The sequence below is a fragment of the Bremia lactucae genome, linkage group LG8 (genome assembly GCF_004359215.1).
Source record: "Bremia lactucae strain SF5 linkage group LG8, whole genome shotgun sequence".
NCBI lineage: Eukaryota > Oomycota > Peronosporomycetes > Peronosporales > Peronosporaceae > Bremia > Bremia lactucae.
Genome location: NC_090617.1, coordinates 913626 through 931499, shown reverse-complemented (window position 1 = coordinate 931499; position 17874 = coordinate 913626). Strand labels below are relative to the sequence as shown.

The window sequence follows — 17874 nt, the reverse complement described above, 5'->3', positions numbered from 1 at the left end:
TACCGGCTTTATATCGATCGTCATCCGATCGATACACAACACGTAACGGCTTATTGTATTACACAGCCGTTACCGGCGACACCCCACGTGTCGTCGTCCCAACTCACAATCATTTGCGCTTGCGCATCATGTTTGAGTGTCCCGATGCTCCAACAAGTGGACATCGTAGACGTGAGAAGACTTACCTCACAGTATGTCGCGACTTTTACTGGCCCCGCCAGTACCAGTTCGTACGCAAGTACATTCGTGCTTGCGAGGTATGTCAACCGGTGAAGCCTAGCCCTTCATACCGTGTACCTCTTCAACCTCTACCACTTCCGGAAGAGTGTTGGCAGTCCGTATCTATGGACTTCGTCTTCGGATTTCCCGAAGACGACCACAAAAACAATGGAATCCTTGTTTTTGTAGACAGATTCAGCAAGATGGTACACCTTGCTGCGGTACCAGAGTCGATTACGGCTCCGGGTTGTGCCTGTGTCTTTATCGACACGGTATTCAAACTCCATGGGTTACCCCGTGAATTGGTCTCGGATAGAGATCCAAGATTCACGGCGGAGTTCTGGCAATCCGTTTCCGATCTCTCGGAACACGGCTGACTATGTCAACATCCGATCACCCAGAAACGAATGGTCAAACAGAACGCGTAAATCGCGTCCTCGAAGAGATACTTCGAGGTTACGTCCAATCGTATCCGAATAGGAGCAAAATTTTACCGATGGTCGAATTCGCCATCAATAATTCGGTGCATGCGTCTACAACGCGTACACCATTCCTTGTGAATGGCTTACGCCATCCTCGAATACCCACCCAATTAGAGGGATTCTCTAGTTTACGGAGGGGTGGACTCGCACGAGCAAAACCGTTTCTGGCTCATGCTCATCACGCGTCGGAGTAAACAACGACACGAGTGATGTCGATGTCGAAGAAATCGACAACGAAGATGAGAATGATCACATGGCAGTACGCACAAAGCGTACTGAAATAGACAAAACAAATGACTTAGCAGAAGAGTTTCTACTAACTCGAGAATCAATAGTCCGTTTCGTTTAGGATTCCATTGCTAACGCAGTGGACCGACAGAAACGGAATGCAGACAAACATGGAAGAGCAAATGTTCATTCATTTAAAATTAATGACCTAGTGCTACTCTCTACGGTAAACTTACCTAAGCGATTACTCACCAATGTGGGTAGCAGTAAACTACTACCCAAGATCATTGGTCCTTCCCGTGTACTGTATCGCAGAGGTAATGTGTACACAATAAAATTGCCACGTAGGATGCAAACGCATCCTACGTTTTACGTTGGTCGGCTCCGCCATCAGTGCGCGGCTTCTTCCGAGGACGGATTTGACCACCCGTTTCAAGAATCCCCAAAAGATTCTTGTGATCGCAAACCAGATTCTCATGTTGAACCTGAAGTTTCTCATGCCGGTTTCGAATATCCTCGAATGTGCGATGAGCTGACGATAGTTCATCACGAACAGCATAATACTTCCGTTCGTACTCCAACATGGAGTACGCACTCTTCGAACGGTCTTCCAACCGCTCGATAGGATGAGCTGCACCGTCTGCTCAAACGAGCGACGCTTACCGCGCTCGTGATCCAGCCCTCCTTCAATTCATGGAGGAAGCGATCGAGTTTGTCGATCTTCGACTCTAGATCCGACACATGGGTCGGATCTAATTTACCTCCTCCGCCATATCCATTGGTGGATTCCCACGGTGGTCAACTTTTCTTTGTGGAACGTATCCAAATTACCGTGCTATGAAGGGGCAGCGAACGAGTTATGTTGTTTGCTGGCGCGGTCATCCACCTTCACATGACAGTTCGGAGCCTCGTTCCCAGCGGATTGTTGACGTTGAGGGCCTCGTCCGTCAGTATGTGAGGGCCTCGTCCGTCAGTATGACGAGACTCATCAGATGGATCAGAAGGTCCATCGGAAAGCATGCGTCCCTGGCGCCTGTAATCGGTTGCAAAACGTCAATCGCATCGCTTACCCAGGACGAAGAGAAGGAATAGACATCACGTTTTACTCGCTTCGTGTTGTCAACACAACACGGACAGGGATCAGCCCACGTGAGTCATGGAAGTCCTGCCTGACGTGACAACCGATGCAATTTATACCTTGCACCGGTTGGAGTTTGTTTCTCAAACATAACGCGAATCGCGTTGAGTCTTGAAGCCAGGCTTCGCGTCCAATGTCGTTGACATTGCGAATGAACGCGCTCCAGGCTTCCATAAGCGAGACTTCATCTCGCTTATTGTTGCCACTATACTTTCGATGCTGAAAAAAGCATCGAGATAAAAATCTTCCTCAGCGCTAAAGTTCTTCGCGCTGGATCAAGGCCATGTAGCTTTGTCGCAATAAACAAGGGATATTTATTGTGAGGGGTAGTCTCGCCAGACAAGCTAGTAATAAGCTGATCGGGCAAAAGCCATGGCTTCTTCGCAGGAGCAAGACGAGACATCTTGGTGTCTTCGATCCTTTGAGTGGTACCCACTGAAGCAGGGGTATCACAAAGAGCTTTTATTACGATGGCTTATGCCATCGTCATCACCACGCACAGAAATATGTGAGAGTGACGGCACGGGAGACGGTACCGGCGATGAGGATTCATCCTCATCGTCAGAACCGAACATGCTGTAGCGAATGCTACCAGCACATCTACTCGAATGAGCCCCCTCATTCGAAGGCTCATAGTCAGCCGCCTTGACGAAGATCAGACAACTGTTGTGTTCTCCCCTAGTCAGCCATTTCGTCCGACTCGCATTCGTAGTCGACCTCCAAAGAGGGGTGGCATTCACGTGGTGTAAAGTAATATTCTCCAAATATTTTCTACCTTTTTGATAACATATTAATTAACAACTTTTAAGTGTTAATTTCATGTAACGATACACCCCGTTACATCACCCCTACCTTAAACGACAATCACTCTGACTGGCATTGGGTAGAGTGATCTCTATAAGACCACTTTATTACAATGATGTTGATTGGTCAGATTCATCATTGTTTTAATTCTATCGCATGGTTAACAAGTCCATGCGGTATGCGAATAGTGCGGCGCCTTCGGCTGCGGTTCATGCAGCCGCGAGCGACGCGTTATTGTCTCTTGCGGCAGACGTTTCGTCTGCCGTAGTGTCATCTTCTCCCGCAACTATAAATGTTGCGGGTGCACGTGGTGATAAAAAGCTTATCCATTTGTCGATATAGACTATTATATCTACTTTCTCCGCGGTCCAGTCAGCGCTGGACGCGCGCAAAGAGAGAGACATATAAGACTTTATTACATGTTTTGTGTTAGTTTATAATTAAGTAAGTGTTAAATTGATTGAAACAGAAGAACTTTAATATATTAGATAGAGCTTTTCATCAACCCTCTTTAAAGCAATTGTTTTAAAGAGAGTATTCCTCTGCACGTAATAAAGTACGTGAAGTGACGTGAGGTACCACTCGCACTGAGGCAGTGCGAAGTGGACTTATACAGAAGCAGTACAAGTCGGCAGTGCCCGTTACACCTTCCACGTAACGCGTGAGAAATTCACTTACTTGGGTGATCTCGAATAGAAAACGGTCCAATGTATGAGCTCGGCCGTAGGTGGACCGGCCGTACGCACAATATTGTTCGCTTTTCAGAAAGACGAGCAACATGCGTCTTTTGCCAAGTTCACACAACATGAATTCGACGTGGCCCAGAATGAGGCAAACTTGCTTCACCAGCAAGGCTCGCAACACGCAGCGGTGATAGGGAAAAGGGTGCTGAACATTTAAATTTGTTAGACAGCAGCATCTACATGCTGCTATCGTCTAATTCGACTACTCATCTTAAATAGGAGATGCCTTCAACTGACTTTAATTTAAAGATGTCAATCTATAAGCTTTCGGGTTGACGCGAATGCGTCGGCCCGGTAGCAGCAAGTAGATGCCGAAAGCTGATAGATTGACATCTATAAATTAAAGCCTGTTGAAGGCAACTCCTTCTTAAGATGAGTAGTCGAATTAGACGATGCCATAGAGGCTCGCCGCATCGATGAAGATCTGACAAAGTAAAGGTTGGTATGTCCAACTAGGTAGGGCGTGCCAGATCTTGGACCCTAGGCTTAAGCTTTACGACACATTTGTCTTTGGGTTGTACGAGGTCTTTAAGGCTCGCCTTAAGCAAACCTTTGAGCTCCACGTGCCGAACTCAGAGCTCGAGCAGCTCCTGGATTTTTGGTAGGACAAGCGTGATCTTCACGCTTATGCCTGAAACACCCGACATTTTGCAAGTTGCATCGCGAGTCATTCAATACATGAACAAACACAGATAACTGCGATTATTAGAAGGTCCTGCTAAGACTTAGGATATATCCCAATTTTAACGCTAGAACCGAAACGTTCTGCGCGATCTGCGTAGTGGTATAGTCAAGTAGATGTGCGTACTTGTCCCAGATGACGAGTACGTGGCCGATATTCGGTCGGCAATATTACGTCCTGAGAACGAACGGATCTCAGCATCGCATCGATGAATGAAAGTGTTCTCGATGAGAAGACTTGGATAGAACGTTTAACTTCCCAATCCTAAGAGTCTTCGAGGGCAAAATAATATATTCCCTAAGTCCGTACCGTGCGAGTTGCCTAAGAATAAATGCCCTCGACACAAAATCGACGTGATTCCAGATTCAAAATACTGTGTCATGAAGCAATGGTCATTGCCTCGTGAACAAGTATTAGAGATCGAAAAATTCTTTGCCGATCGCTGGCAGCGGGCCATGTGAGGAAACCAACCTCCCCACATAGCTCTCCAACCTTATGTGTGTGTTTAGCAGCAGGAGGGTGGCGGATTGTACATGCGTTAAATGAATTGAACCTTGCGCACAATTTCTCAAACAGTTACAAGAAACGTTATCGACCGTCACCGCTTATTTGCGATGACGGGATCGCTCGAGATCAATGTCTTCCCTTTAATAATAAAGGATATGATCTAAAGCATAATGTTATTTCGAGTTCGTCGAACGAGGCGATCCCGATTTTTTCTCACCCTCCACATCTATTGACAGATTTCAGTGGTAAATCGCGTTTTATTGTTGAAAGCTCCTCGAACCACCGGGGGATAAAGGAGTTTGATCGAGTTGTCTCGTTCGTTGGCGAGGGTATTCACCCTCGCAGGATAGTTGGGAACCTTGTTTTATACTGAAGATGGACATTCGAGTCTCGTTCGACCGTACACGAGACCCATCTTCTTCAGCAGAGCGTACATCAGAGAACGAGCGCTTCCCGTGCTAGTAGAAGTATTGGAAATTCTCAATCCCTTTGCGCATCTCTAAAGCGACGAGCGTCCTCCAATAAGGATCTTTAAGGAATAATGCCTCTCCTCTTTAGTGGCATGACCTGCACCTTTAGGGCAACATGCGCATATATTTCCCTACGAGATGCAATGTATATCTGGCATACACCCTAATTTTCTACATCAGAGAAGTGTGTTGAATTTTATATCCGCGAGGAAGCCAAACAGGGATCTTTGAAGAGTAAAGTATAGGGTATTGATTGACCACAACTTTAGCTGTATCACGATAAGTCCATGCTGAAGTATCGTGACAGAAAGTGTCAACTGGATTTGTACGACTGCTCTAAAGAGTCGAAATGACACGCGATGCGAACCAAAACATTTCTAACACTCCTTTGTGACTCATGGGATAGTCATGACCAATAAAAAGCAATCAAAGGAGACTTACCTTGGCGCGATGCTCAAGCACACGATGAGCTGGAAGTGCCTTAGTTAGCAGGTCAGCAAGCATATCTTGACACTTCACAAAACTTAATTTGATGATCGCCTTCGCCTTGTAATCACGTAAAAACTTGAGCTCAACATCAACATGCTGCGCTGGTGGAGCTTGCTTCGTTGTCGATCTGTTTAATTGCTGCTTGATTATCTATAGCAAGTGAAATTGAATTATTGACTTGTAACTCGAGCTCAATGAATAATTCCTTCAGTCCGAGCAATTCTTGACCACCACCAGCTACAGCAGAAAATTTCGCTTACGCAGTCGAAACCGCAACTGCAAATTGCTTCTTGCAATACCAGCTGCTGTCATTTTAATTAATGGAGCTACTTTTAGCTTTGACTGAGTTTCGTTCATTGCGATCTCAGCGAAATCAGCATCTGTGTAACACATGATGCGAACTGGTACCATAGGCTTGTTGTCGATACACATATATAACTTAAGAGCTCTCGTGCCACTTAGATAATGCGCTCACCACAACTACCTCACTGCACGCAAGAGAAGCAGATTATGCCGCATCCTTGCTGTGCTAGGGTGTGTGTCTAAGTGGAGCGTGACCGCATTACGACGTGCCCGCCTACACTTGGTAGCACTTGGAATCCTTCCCACTACCCGCATCTCTGCGTGTGTACGTGAGGATGAGCCTCAATATTGACTGGGCTCATTTTCCCACCTCTCCGAACATTATCGGGAGGTGGCAGGGCTTATGGCGCAGGGACTTGGAGAACAAGCCCTGGCCAGGCTCCTGAATAGTCGTCCTGAGCAACATGTTGCTGAGTTGGAGCAGTTTGAGGCATTCGTGCTCGGACAGCGCAGGGTTCGCGTCCAAGGCACAGAGCCATGCTGCAGCGGAGTCCGCCACTCAGACTCAGGATGAGCTAAGGTATGAGCAGGCTCGGAGCGAGACTCTCAACAGGACTGTTGAGATGCTATCCGCCCGGCCGCATCAGCCGAGGCCCATTCGGATGGACCCGCCCAAGTTCGATGGAACTGCGGCGCACACGATTGTCCACTGGCTTTTAGCCGTGGAGCAATGTGGTGTCGCCCAGCTCATCGAGGACGACAGCCGGATGGTGTCGTACGCTATGTCGCATCTGCGCGGTAAGGCCTCAGAGTGGGCTTACTCGGCGCTTATGGCGGACAGAAAAGCGTTCCCCTCATGGGCGATCTTTAAGGATAAGATTCGCGCCATGTACCAGCCGCCGAACAACGAAGTGTTGCTTCAGGCGCGCTTCTTTGGGGCGCGACAGGCGAAGCGATCTCTGCAAGAGTATGTGCAAGAGATGCGCTCGCTGTCCGCATCCATAACCGTAGGTCCGATTCCGGAGCACATTAAGGTGCCCACGTTTATGAACGGACTACGGCATGGCCCATCGCGACAGGCCCTTTTCAGAAAGGTGCCGTCGACGATGGAAGAGGCAATCCAAATTGCCTTAGTTGAGGAGCAATCCTACAACAGTGCCTCGGCGACAGCTTGGTATAAGCCGTCGGCCGAGAGGACAGATGCCACTCCTATGGAGTTGGGCAATGCAGACGTGGTCTGTTTTAAATGCGGCAAGCGCGGCCATATGATGGCTCGCTGCTATGCCAGGGTCCCTGCTGGGGCAAAAATGCCCAGCAAGAGGACTCCCTTCCCAAAGGGCGATGGCAAGAACCAGCGTGCGAGACGCATGAGTTCTGCNAGAGGCAATGCGTACACAATAGAATTGCCACGTAGGATGCGAACGCATCCTACGTTTTACGTTGGTCGGCTCCGCCCGTACCATCAGTACGCGGCTTCTTCCGAGGACGGATTTGACCACCCTTTCAAGAATCCCCAAAAGATTCTTGTGATCGCAAACCAGATTCTCATGTTGAACCTGAAGTTTCTCATGCCGGTTCCGAATATCCTCGAAACTACGATGAGCTGACGACAGCTCATTGCGAACAGCATGATACTTTTGTTTGTACTCCAACATGGAGTACGCACGCTTCGAACGGTCTTCCAACCGCTCGATATGGTGAGCCTGCACCGTCTGCTTCAACGAGCGACGCTTGCCGCGCTCGTGGTCAAGTCCCTTTTCCAAATCATGGAGGAAGTGATCGATTTTGTCGATCCATGCATTAGATCCGACACACGGTTCGGATCTAATGGAGTACGCACGCTTCGAACGGTCTTCCAACCGCTCGATATGGTGAGCCTGCACCGTCTGCTCCAACGAGCGACGCTTGCCGCGCTCGTGGTCAAGTCTCTTTTCCAAATCATGGAGGAAGTGATCGATTTTGTCAATCCATGCATTAGATCCGACACACGGTTCGGATCTAATTTTCCCTCCTCCACCATTGGTGGATTCCCACGGTGGTCAACGTTTCCTTGTGGAACGTATCCAGAACCACCGTGATGTGAAGGGGCAGCGAACGAGTTATCTTGTTCGCTGGCGTGGTTATCCACCTTCACATGACAGCTGAGAGCCTCGTTTCCAGCTGGTTGCTGACTTTGAGGGCCTCGTCCGTCGGTATGACGAGACCTATCCGATGGTTCAGAAGGCCCATCGGAAAAAACGCGTTTCTGGCGCTTGTATATCGATTGCAAAACGTCAATCGCATCCCGCATATCAATAGAGATGCGACCCTTCCCCAGGGCGAAGAAAGGGAAAAGGTATCCCCTTTTACCCTCTTCGAGTTGTCAACACAACACGGACAGGTATCACCCCACGTGAGGCATGGAAGCCAAGCCTCACGTGACAACCGATGCAATTTATACTTTGAACCGATTGGAGTTTATTTCTCAGCCTTAACACGATTCGTTTTAAGTTTTTGAAGCCAGGCTTCGCGTCCAATGTCTTTGACATTGCGAATGAACGCGCTCCAGGCTTGCATAAGCGAGACTTTATCTCGCTTATTGTTGCCACTAAACCATCGATACTTAAGAAAAGCATCGAGATAAAAATCTTCCTCAGCGCGAAAGTTCTTCGCGCTGGGATCAAGGCCATGTAGCTTTGTCGGGATATTTAATGTGAGGAATAGTATCTCCAGACAAGCTATTAATTAGCCGTTCTGGCAAAAGCCACGGCTTTTTCTCAGGGGCGAGATGTGACATTTTATTGTCTTCACTCCCCTGAGTGGTACCCACTGAAGCAGGGGTACCACAAGAACTTTTTTTACGATGGCTTACGCCATCGTCATCACCTTGCACAGAAAAGGCGATGAAAATGCAGGTGGCCGTGGGGGAGATGGAACGGGCCATGAGGGAACATCCTCATCGTCGGAACCAAATAGACTATTAACTCGTCTATCAGAATGAGCCCTCTCATTCGAAGGCTCATAGTCAGCCGCCTGACGTCTATCAGGCGGCTGTTCTATTCTCCCCGAGTCGGACGAATGTCTGACTCTCATATGTAGTCGACCTCCAAAGAGGTGTCGTATTCACGTGGTGAATCACTACGTGCACACGCAACATCTAGTGTGGCGCGAGTGGGAGATACTACGTTAGACGTTTCGTAGATAACAGTGCGTCACCCGCGGCTGCACGAATTGCAGCCGAAGGCGCAGCACTATCAACACCCCGCATGAATTTGTTCTTCATGCGATGGAATTTAAAATGATGGTTCTGACCAGTCAACATCGTTTTTAAATTAAGTGGTCACATAGTGACCACTCCATCCAATGACAGTCAGAGTGATTGTCGTTCAAGAAAGGGGTGATGTAACGGGGTGTATCGTTACATGAAATTAGCACTTAAATGTTTTTAATTAATATATTATCTGAAAGGTAGATAATATCTGAAGGATAATACTTTAAATAGTAATGTTCAGAAATCTTATACATAAATAGGTATAGGCTATTATATCTATTTATCCCGCAGACTAATCAACTATAGATGTAAACAAAAGAGAGACTGATAAGATAAGATAAGATTTCAATTGCATGCGTAATATTAGCTTATAATTAAGTTAAAGTTAACAGATAGAAAGAAGAGATACTTAATTATATTAAACAGTTTTCATTTAACTCTTTTTAAGCTAGTCATCTTAAAGGGAAGTCTATCTCTGCACGTACTAGTGTACTTGAAATAACGAAAGGCACCACTTGCAACTGAAGCAGTGCGAACTGGAATTGTACTGATGCAGTACAAGTCGTAGTGCCCCGTTACACATCAGCCAAAGCCTTTTTCATTTCCTGGCCTATACTTCACCTTAAAGCTATATTCGGCAAGTAATGATTATCACCGGGCTATCATCGGCGAGAGGTGATGCTACTCGGTCCATTGCGTAAATATATGATCTGAACATATTCCATTAGGTTTGTGCCAAGCAAACGCATTGAATTTGACAAGAGCAAACTCTATAAGAAGAAGCTCTTTTTTATCATTAACAGAGTAGTCCTTTTCTGCAGCTTTAAGTGGCAAAGATTTGAACGCAATGACGCGCTCGCGTCCTTGAACATCTGTATGTAACAGAGCTCTTCCGACAGGAAAGTCATTTATAAACAAAAAGACCGATCACGACCGGGCAAGGCTAAAACTTGTACATGTAGGATGCTCAGTTTTATTGATTTAGGAGCGTCATTTCAGGTGCTGGCCTAGCATCAAGCCACGTACTTCTGTAAGATTAGATATTGACCGAGCCATAATCGCGTAATTTTTTGCTGTACGTATGCAAGTATTGTTGACAAGGCCTATCTACTTACGTAAGTATTTTTGGTTTTGAAGAACCAGCTAACCACAATGGCTTTTGCCTTCGCCGGGTCGGCTTAGAGGCTCATTTTATAATAAAGCGCTGTAAGAAGGGTTCCTCTTCCGCATTAAGGGTATTTGATACGCTGATATACATATTTTGTGCGCATGCACTCAAGCACAGCTTGGAATGACCTATGAAATTATTAAGATCTCTCCGACCCTGCTGCACAATATGGACAAATACGTCATAAAAATGTTGGTGTTTTATAACCTTTTTAGGACGGAATAGTTGCGTACCAGGCAATTTGATATAACCAAGGCATTATAAATCCTCCAAAGCACCACAAGTTATTTCCAGCATACCGCTTCAGGAGCTCAGTGCCGCAGCAGTATATCACTAGCTCGCATCAGCAATGGTTAGTAGTCATCGACTAAGTCGACCGCACTTTACGTTGAAAATTACACCATATTGCTCTGAAGTACATCGCATTCAAAGTGCGTTTTGCCGGTCTAGTGGCCGCATTTAGCTTTTCTTAAGCACTTACCGTGCGTCATTTACCGTTTCGCTTCTTGACCCGGATCGCCGGTGCTGGATGGAGAGACTTACTCTCACACACCATTGCAGCCGCGTGCTTAGAACGGAAAAACGGCAATGACGCCACACTGCTTCGTTAGTGAAAGCCACTGTTGTAACAAGGTGTCCCGTTACATAAATATTATTTCCTGTATAAGATAAATAATAAAAATAATTTTTCTATAAGAGGAAATAAGTAAAGTAGTACAAAGTGATCCTTTATAAATTAGACCTAATAATTCATTATTACCAAATTTGGTAATATTGAGGCAACAATACAAAAATTATGTTTTTTTGTCTAAGTCCCGCCAATCGTTACTGGACGCGATTGAGCGGCGTAAAAGGAGGCGCAATACATAGTTTGACATCAATATTTTAACGCCAGTTGATAAAACAGCGTTATGTAGGAACTCAAATATACTGACCGGCTTACTTTACTCTACGCTAGAGCATTAGTATTGACCAAGAGTAACCAGCACCCCTCCTTCTTATCTACTAATAAATTTTCTCTGCACTTCAGAAATGTACGCGAAGTAATCCAGGCACCTCACATTCACTGTTATCAATATAGGTTGGCTAGTACCGTTATCAGCCTAAGCGAAAGGTGCCCGTTACACCTAGCAGTACTTCGGGGTCCGTTCAATGGCCATGAACGTTCAATCCCATATGGTCATGTTGGATAAAGATGAAAAGAACTTGAAAGCTCCTTAAAAAGGCTTCCAGCCAACGCGTAAAAAATTACTCATTTGAATGACCTTGAATAGAGAGCGGTTGAACATATGGGTTAATCGTTTGGCGGGCCAGCCGTTAGCGCCATGTTGCTCGCCCTATGAATAGACGATCAAAATGTGGCTATAGCCAAGTTCATACAGCATAAACACGACGGGTCCCAAGGTAGTAGTAGGCTTGCTTCACCAGCAAGGTTCCTTGCACGCAGAGATGTTGAGAATACAGGGTGCTTAACTGTTGAAGCTGATGAGACAGCAGCATTTACATGCTGCTAGCGGGCCGACGCTTTCGCGTCGACTCAAAAGCTTGAAGATCGAAATCTCTACTTTTTAAGACAGTCGAAGGTGACACCCTTTAAGATGGCTCGTCGAAATAGACGACGCTATCGAGGCACGCCACATCGATGCCGATGCGACGAAAGTGAAGTTTGGCATGTCCAACTAAGCGGGAGATGCCAAATCTTGGGCTTTAAGGCTCAAACTTCACGATCCATATGTTTTTGAATCGTATAAAGTTTTTAAGACCCAGCTCAGGCAAACTTCACGATCCATATGTTCTTGAATCTAATAAGGTTTTTAAGACCCAGCTCAGGCAAACGTTTGAGCTGCCACGTGTCGAATTCAGGACCCGAGCAGAGCTCCTAAATTTGAGTCAGGGCTAGCGCGACCTTCACGCATATGCCAGCATACATGATACCTAGTAATTTGTATCGTGAATCATCCAACTGATTACCAAATACAGGTAACTGTGTCGATTTAGGGCCTTGCAGACGATCCTGTCAAGACCCGCCTGTCCTGGCTCAAATAAGAGACGCTAGACCAAGCGATCTCTGCAGCGGAAAGGAAGGGCTTGAGTCTGGAACAGGCATTCGTCCACTCTGCTTCTTAATATCCAAATAGACGACAAGAAAACCGAGCTCCAGACCCTATGGAAATCTTGTACGTAGAGAGCGAGAAACCTCGCTTTTCAAATTACAAACAATTGCTAAATGTGATCGTTGACAAAAAACAGCGAAACGATCGAACTCCCGCTAACAATAGCGGAGTGCGCGAATCCGACTCTCTTGCGAAATTACAGCGGCGAGGCGGATCGTAAGAAAACGATCGGGGTCAGTATGTGCAGAGTGCCCTACTGATCCAGCAACCTCAAAAGAATGTGCAGGCCTTTTGATGGTAGCTACTCCTTACAAACAATCATTGTGTTGAACTGCCCAGGTGATGAGTTTAACCTCATCAACTTAAAATAAACCTGCCGCAAATAATCGATTGTGGGGCGTCGAACAATCTCATGAGACGCCAATCGCTAGAAGATCGCAGACTCAAGTTCGTTAAGCGCGATATACCTTTAACAAGGATTACAGTGCACCTAGCAACAGGCGCATTTGTAAGAGTTAAGAAACGTGTATTTAGTATACAATACACGTTACAAGGCTAACAGTTAGATGATGAATTCATCGTACTGGATTTGGATGACAAATCTGATGTTAACCTTGATTTATCATGGCTCAGAAAGTACGAGCCACATATAAACTAGCATAATGAAGCCGTGGCGATGCCTGTCTCTCGTTCATCAGAATGCATCACTAAGCCCCTGCGGCATCACAAGCCATTCCCATAGATTCTGCTTGGGGTACTTACTACCGTGAAGAAAATATCCTATTCAAGCATGAGGATCTGATAGCAACCATACATCAGATCCTTTGACGAAGAGATTATACTCTTTGGCAAACCGTCAATGATTTTTTTTTGTGGTTTTGGCGTTTGAGCCGGCACCGTTGCAACACAATCCGCCATCCTCCTGTTGCTTTACGCACACAGAAAGTGGGAGGACTATGTGGGGAGGTTGACTCCCTCAGATGGCCCGCTACTTAGTGATCGGCAACAAATTGTCGATCCCTAATATTTGATCGCGAGGTAATGATCACTGCTTCATGACACAGTATTTCGAACCTAGTATCAGGTCAATTTCGTGTCAAGTCCATTTATCGTTAGGCAACTCGCACGGTGCCGAATCTGGAATCCATCCTCGAATTCAATTAAATCCTGATACAAAGGGTTTGTTTCCGAAGACATCTAGAATTGAAGCGGAAAACGTTCGCGATGAGCCCTCCCATCGAGGACACTTTTGTCCATCAATGAGCTTCTGAGGTCCCGTCCGTTCTCAGGAATACTACTGCCGACCGAATATCGGCCAGATATTTTTCATATCTGACAAGTCCGCAGAGTTGCTTGCCATTTCGGAGATCACGTAAGAAGCGTTTCGGTTCCAGCGCTGGCAATTAAGCTATTTCCGAAGTTAAGCTCGGAAGCGCTATCAAACCAAGTGTAAGAGCGCCTACATTTGATCCGTTGATTACTAAAACATTTAATGTCCCAATTTTCTCCTTAGAACTTATTTCCAGAGGTACCTGGGATTCCTTAACGCAGGTTTCTGGGTACTTATTCCCTCAAAATCTTTGGGATGTATTCCCTCAAATTTTATTTGGGGCGCATCCTCACCAACTGTCTCGAGCTGTGGTTGCGCAACGATAGCGAGATCCTCTACGACCGACTCTCTAGTCGATTTAGGACTATTGCATTGAATTTTAGAGACATATGTTTCAAAAACAGTTAAAGGTTGCTTTCTCGGCAAGCATCCTTGTTTTGTTCCACTGAGATCATTCGAGGGATCGAACTTCGACACTATAAGTATTTTTGCACAACCGTCAATTTCTATGTCCAAGCCACAATGGTGTAACTTCGACGCTGCATGTACTTGTGCACAGCCGTCGAGATCTGACTTTACAGTGTGGTGGATCGTCACACTGATGTCTTCCGCAGTCGTGCATACGACCGAATTAAAAGTGAGGCAATCGCACTTACTTGTAGGATATCCACACGCTTTTGAACGCTCCAAGACGTACATCAGATAACACCTGCAGCCTTCAACAGATGTATTGAGATCGGTGTAGGATTACGCACCGAGTTATTTTGCTGACGTCGTGGTCATAGCAGAGCCATGCACGGAAAGTCTGACGTTGAAGTACAACGTACCCTCATCCAAAATGTTCTCACACTTATGCGTAAGCACAAGTTGTATACTAATCTCGAGAAGTAAATATTCGCTGCAAGCGAAATACCACTTCTTATTTGCATGGTGCTAAAGACAAAGTACGTCTCGATCTAAAAAGACCAAGGCGATTACTGATTGGCATGTGCCAGTCAATTATAAGGAACTACGTAAGTTCCTCGGCATTGCGGCGCACTTACATAAGTACTTGCGCAATTATGCCGAAATGGCTGTATATATTTATTGTCTTTAAAAAAATGAGAAATGTTCATGGAACGCTAATTGTCAGCGTTTCTTTGAGGGTATCAAGCAAGCTTGATGCGATCGCCAATATTGGTGATTGCTGACCAAGACAGACCATTTTATGAGGTGATTTTGCAATCGGCTGTGCGTTAATGGAATATGATGCAGATGGCGCAGAGTGCGTCGTCTGCTACCAGTAGCGTCAGCTTCAACTAGCTGAGCGCAATTATCCAGTGTGACAAGGAACTTCTTACATGAATATGCATTGCTAAATTAGGGCTTATCCCTTAGGAGATAGATTGTTCATTGTTTAAACGGGCCACATGCCGGTACGCACGGCCGTGAACAGTCCGCTCTCTCGCAAATAATGGCGAGATGGTCGCCTTTCTTCGCGGAATATATCTTCTCCGTGAAATACTAACCAGGACGACTTAATGTCGTCACTGATGCCCTTTCACGCCGGCCCGATTTTGAGCCGGCTGCGCAAATCAACAGTAGTAGAAGGCCACTATTGCAACAATAACGGTTCTGTCGTACACATTACATGACGACGTAAGAATAGCCTATCAAATAGATAAAGCTCTTCAAGTTGATGGAGCACTAGAAATCAATCACATCAATCCTTAAAAGGATTGTTGAAATTGTATAGATATTCAACAGATCAATACAAAACAACACTCAATAGTTAACTTTATTATTATACAGTCATTGCTGGCGACATACCTCGCGTCGTCATCCCCACTTATTTAATTTCCGATTACGCATCATGCATGAGTGTCACAATGCACCGATATGTCGGCATTGTGGATGTGAAAAAACTTACCTTTCGGCAATCCGCAATTTCGACTGGCCTCACCAGTATGAATATGTCCGCATATACATACGTTCTTGCGGAATTTATTAACGGGTGAAGACCTGTACTTTATCCCGTGCTCCATTACAACCTCTGCCAAGTTCCGGTAGAGTATTAGCAGTCCTTATCTATGGACTCCACCGTCGAATCCCCCGAAGATGATCACAAGAACGACAGAACGTACAAATTGTATCCTCAAAGAGATATTTCGCAGATACGTCCACACTTTTACGAGTTGGAGCAAGCTCTTACCGATGGCAAAACCTGCCATAAACAATTCAATGCATGCATCTTCAAAGTATAAATCGGATTTCATCAATGGATTATGGCATCTACGCTTACTCGGGGGGACTTACTCGAGCAAAGACCAATCAGGTTCTTGCTCATCACGCATTGCCTCAGTAGTCAATGCAAAAGATACCAATGTTGATTCAAGGGATACATTGCAGAATACAAACTCAGTGATAGCGATAAGACTATATCGGACTTCGATAATAACATAACGGGTATACTGAGCATCGAAGATGGTATTATCAGTAAGAGCAATTATACTCTCTCTGAATCATATCTCCGCAGTGCACACCGGGCTGCTGAAATGAAAACAGAACTGAGTCAGCAGGAGAACTTTTGCAAATAGTTCGTTTCGTGCAGAATCCCATCGCTGATGAGGCGAATCAGCAGCACTGGAATGCTGTTTATAATGCAAGAACGAGCTGCCTCGTAGGATGCGCACGCATCCAACATTTTACGTTATACGTCTCTGCCGTACTACCAGTGCAAGGCTTGTTCTAGTTCCAAATCAAAAGAAGGCATCCGCCAAAGATGGATAATCCCGAGTCAAAAGATGATGGTCTCGAGACGAAATCTGGTTCTCACGAACGAGATGTTTTACTTCATCCTTCCAAGATGAATTCTATTGACGAGAAGGTCTGATGCGTTCGTTCATTCGACAGTTAATCGACCGCAACTTGCGCGCAGTTTTGCAATAAACTCTGTCGACAGTCAACGCTAACTCGCGACGACGAAAACGTTCATGATCGACGTCCTCTCGTTCATACCGGAAGACGTAATCCAAGCCACGATGATGACTCATGTTCGACGTATGCGGCGGACTTTATTCTCCCTTCCCTTCCACGTGCATCGATAGATTCAAATATAGAAGCGTTTTCTAGTACAACGCTTCTTGAACCACCGCGAGTTGATACGAATTCGAGCGAGTTACCTCGGTAAGTTCCGAGGGTATTCACCCTCGCACGATAGCTGGGAGCCTCGTTCCCAACAAAAGATGCATGTAACGGGTTTCGTTCGACAAAATTACGAGACCTATCCTCTTCCTTTTGGGTCCGTTAGAGAATAAGCCGCGCTCGTAATAGGCTGTAAGCTCTCAATCCTTTCGCGCATCTCAGAAGAGATGCATGTTCTTCAAGGAGGGTCTTCAAGGGATTACGCCTCTATATTACGGGCGTGAAGTGCACCCTTAAAGCAGCAGGGACATGATTCTCCTCATGACGAGCCTGCTACTCTGGACAAACCGGCAACTTGTAGCGCTCACCAACTACAGTCCATCATACAAAACTAAAAAAAAAGTAAGAATTTTGTCAGGCCAGGCCTCGCGGCCTATGCTTAGCACAAATTTAACGATGCATCCCAAGCTTGAGACAAAGAATTTCTATTCTTTGCACGCTTGCATGTTTACCATCGATGCCGGAATAAAGCATCCATGAAGAACTTAGTTCCGTCCTCACCAGGCTTGTGAAGCTTGAATGGGTCGAAAACGAATTTAAGTATCATTCGTTGGTCATACCAGAAAACAAATTAAGTTGCCAGCGGATTGCAACGAGCTTTTTATCGAGAGCGAACCGCAACACATCCCTCTCCCGTTCGTTAATCTTAGTATTCAAGATAACATTACGCTTGGAGTGATCTTTAATCACTCCGTTCCTGGTCATGCATACTAGCACCACCAGTAGTATCCTAACTGAAGTGACCTTTACGATAACTTCGTTCC

General features: G+C 45.8%; 1 protein-coding gene across 1 annotated transcript; it reads left to right on the top strand.

Annotated features, from left to right (window-relative positions):
• Positions 1-8199: 8199 nt before the first annotated feature.
• CCR75_002584 (uncharacterized protein) lies at positions 8200-8562 on the top strand (the record flags this gene model as incomplete). The annotated part of the gene is made up of 1 exon (XM_067960681.1): positions 8200-8562. The coding sequence occupies one exon, from the start codon at positions 8200-8202 to the stop codon at positions 8560-8562; it is 363 nt and encodes a 120-aa protein (XP_067823333.1).
• Positions 8563-17874: the final 9312 nt, after the last annotated feature.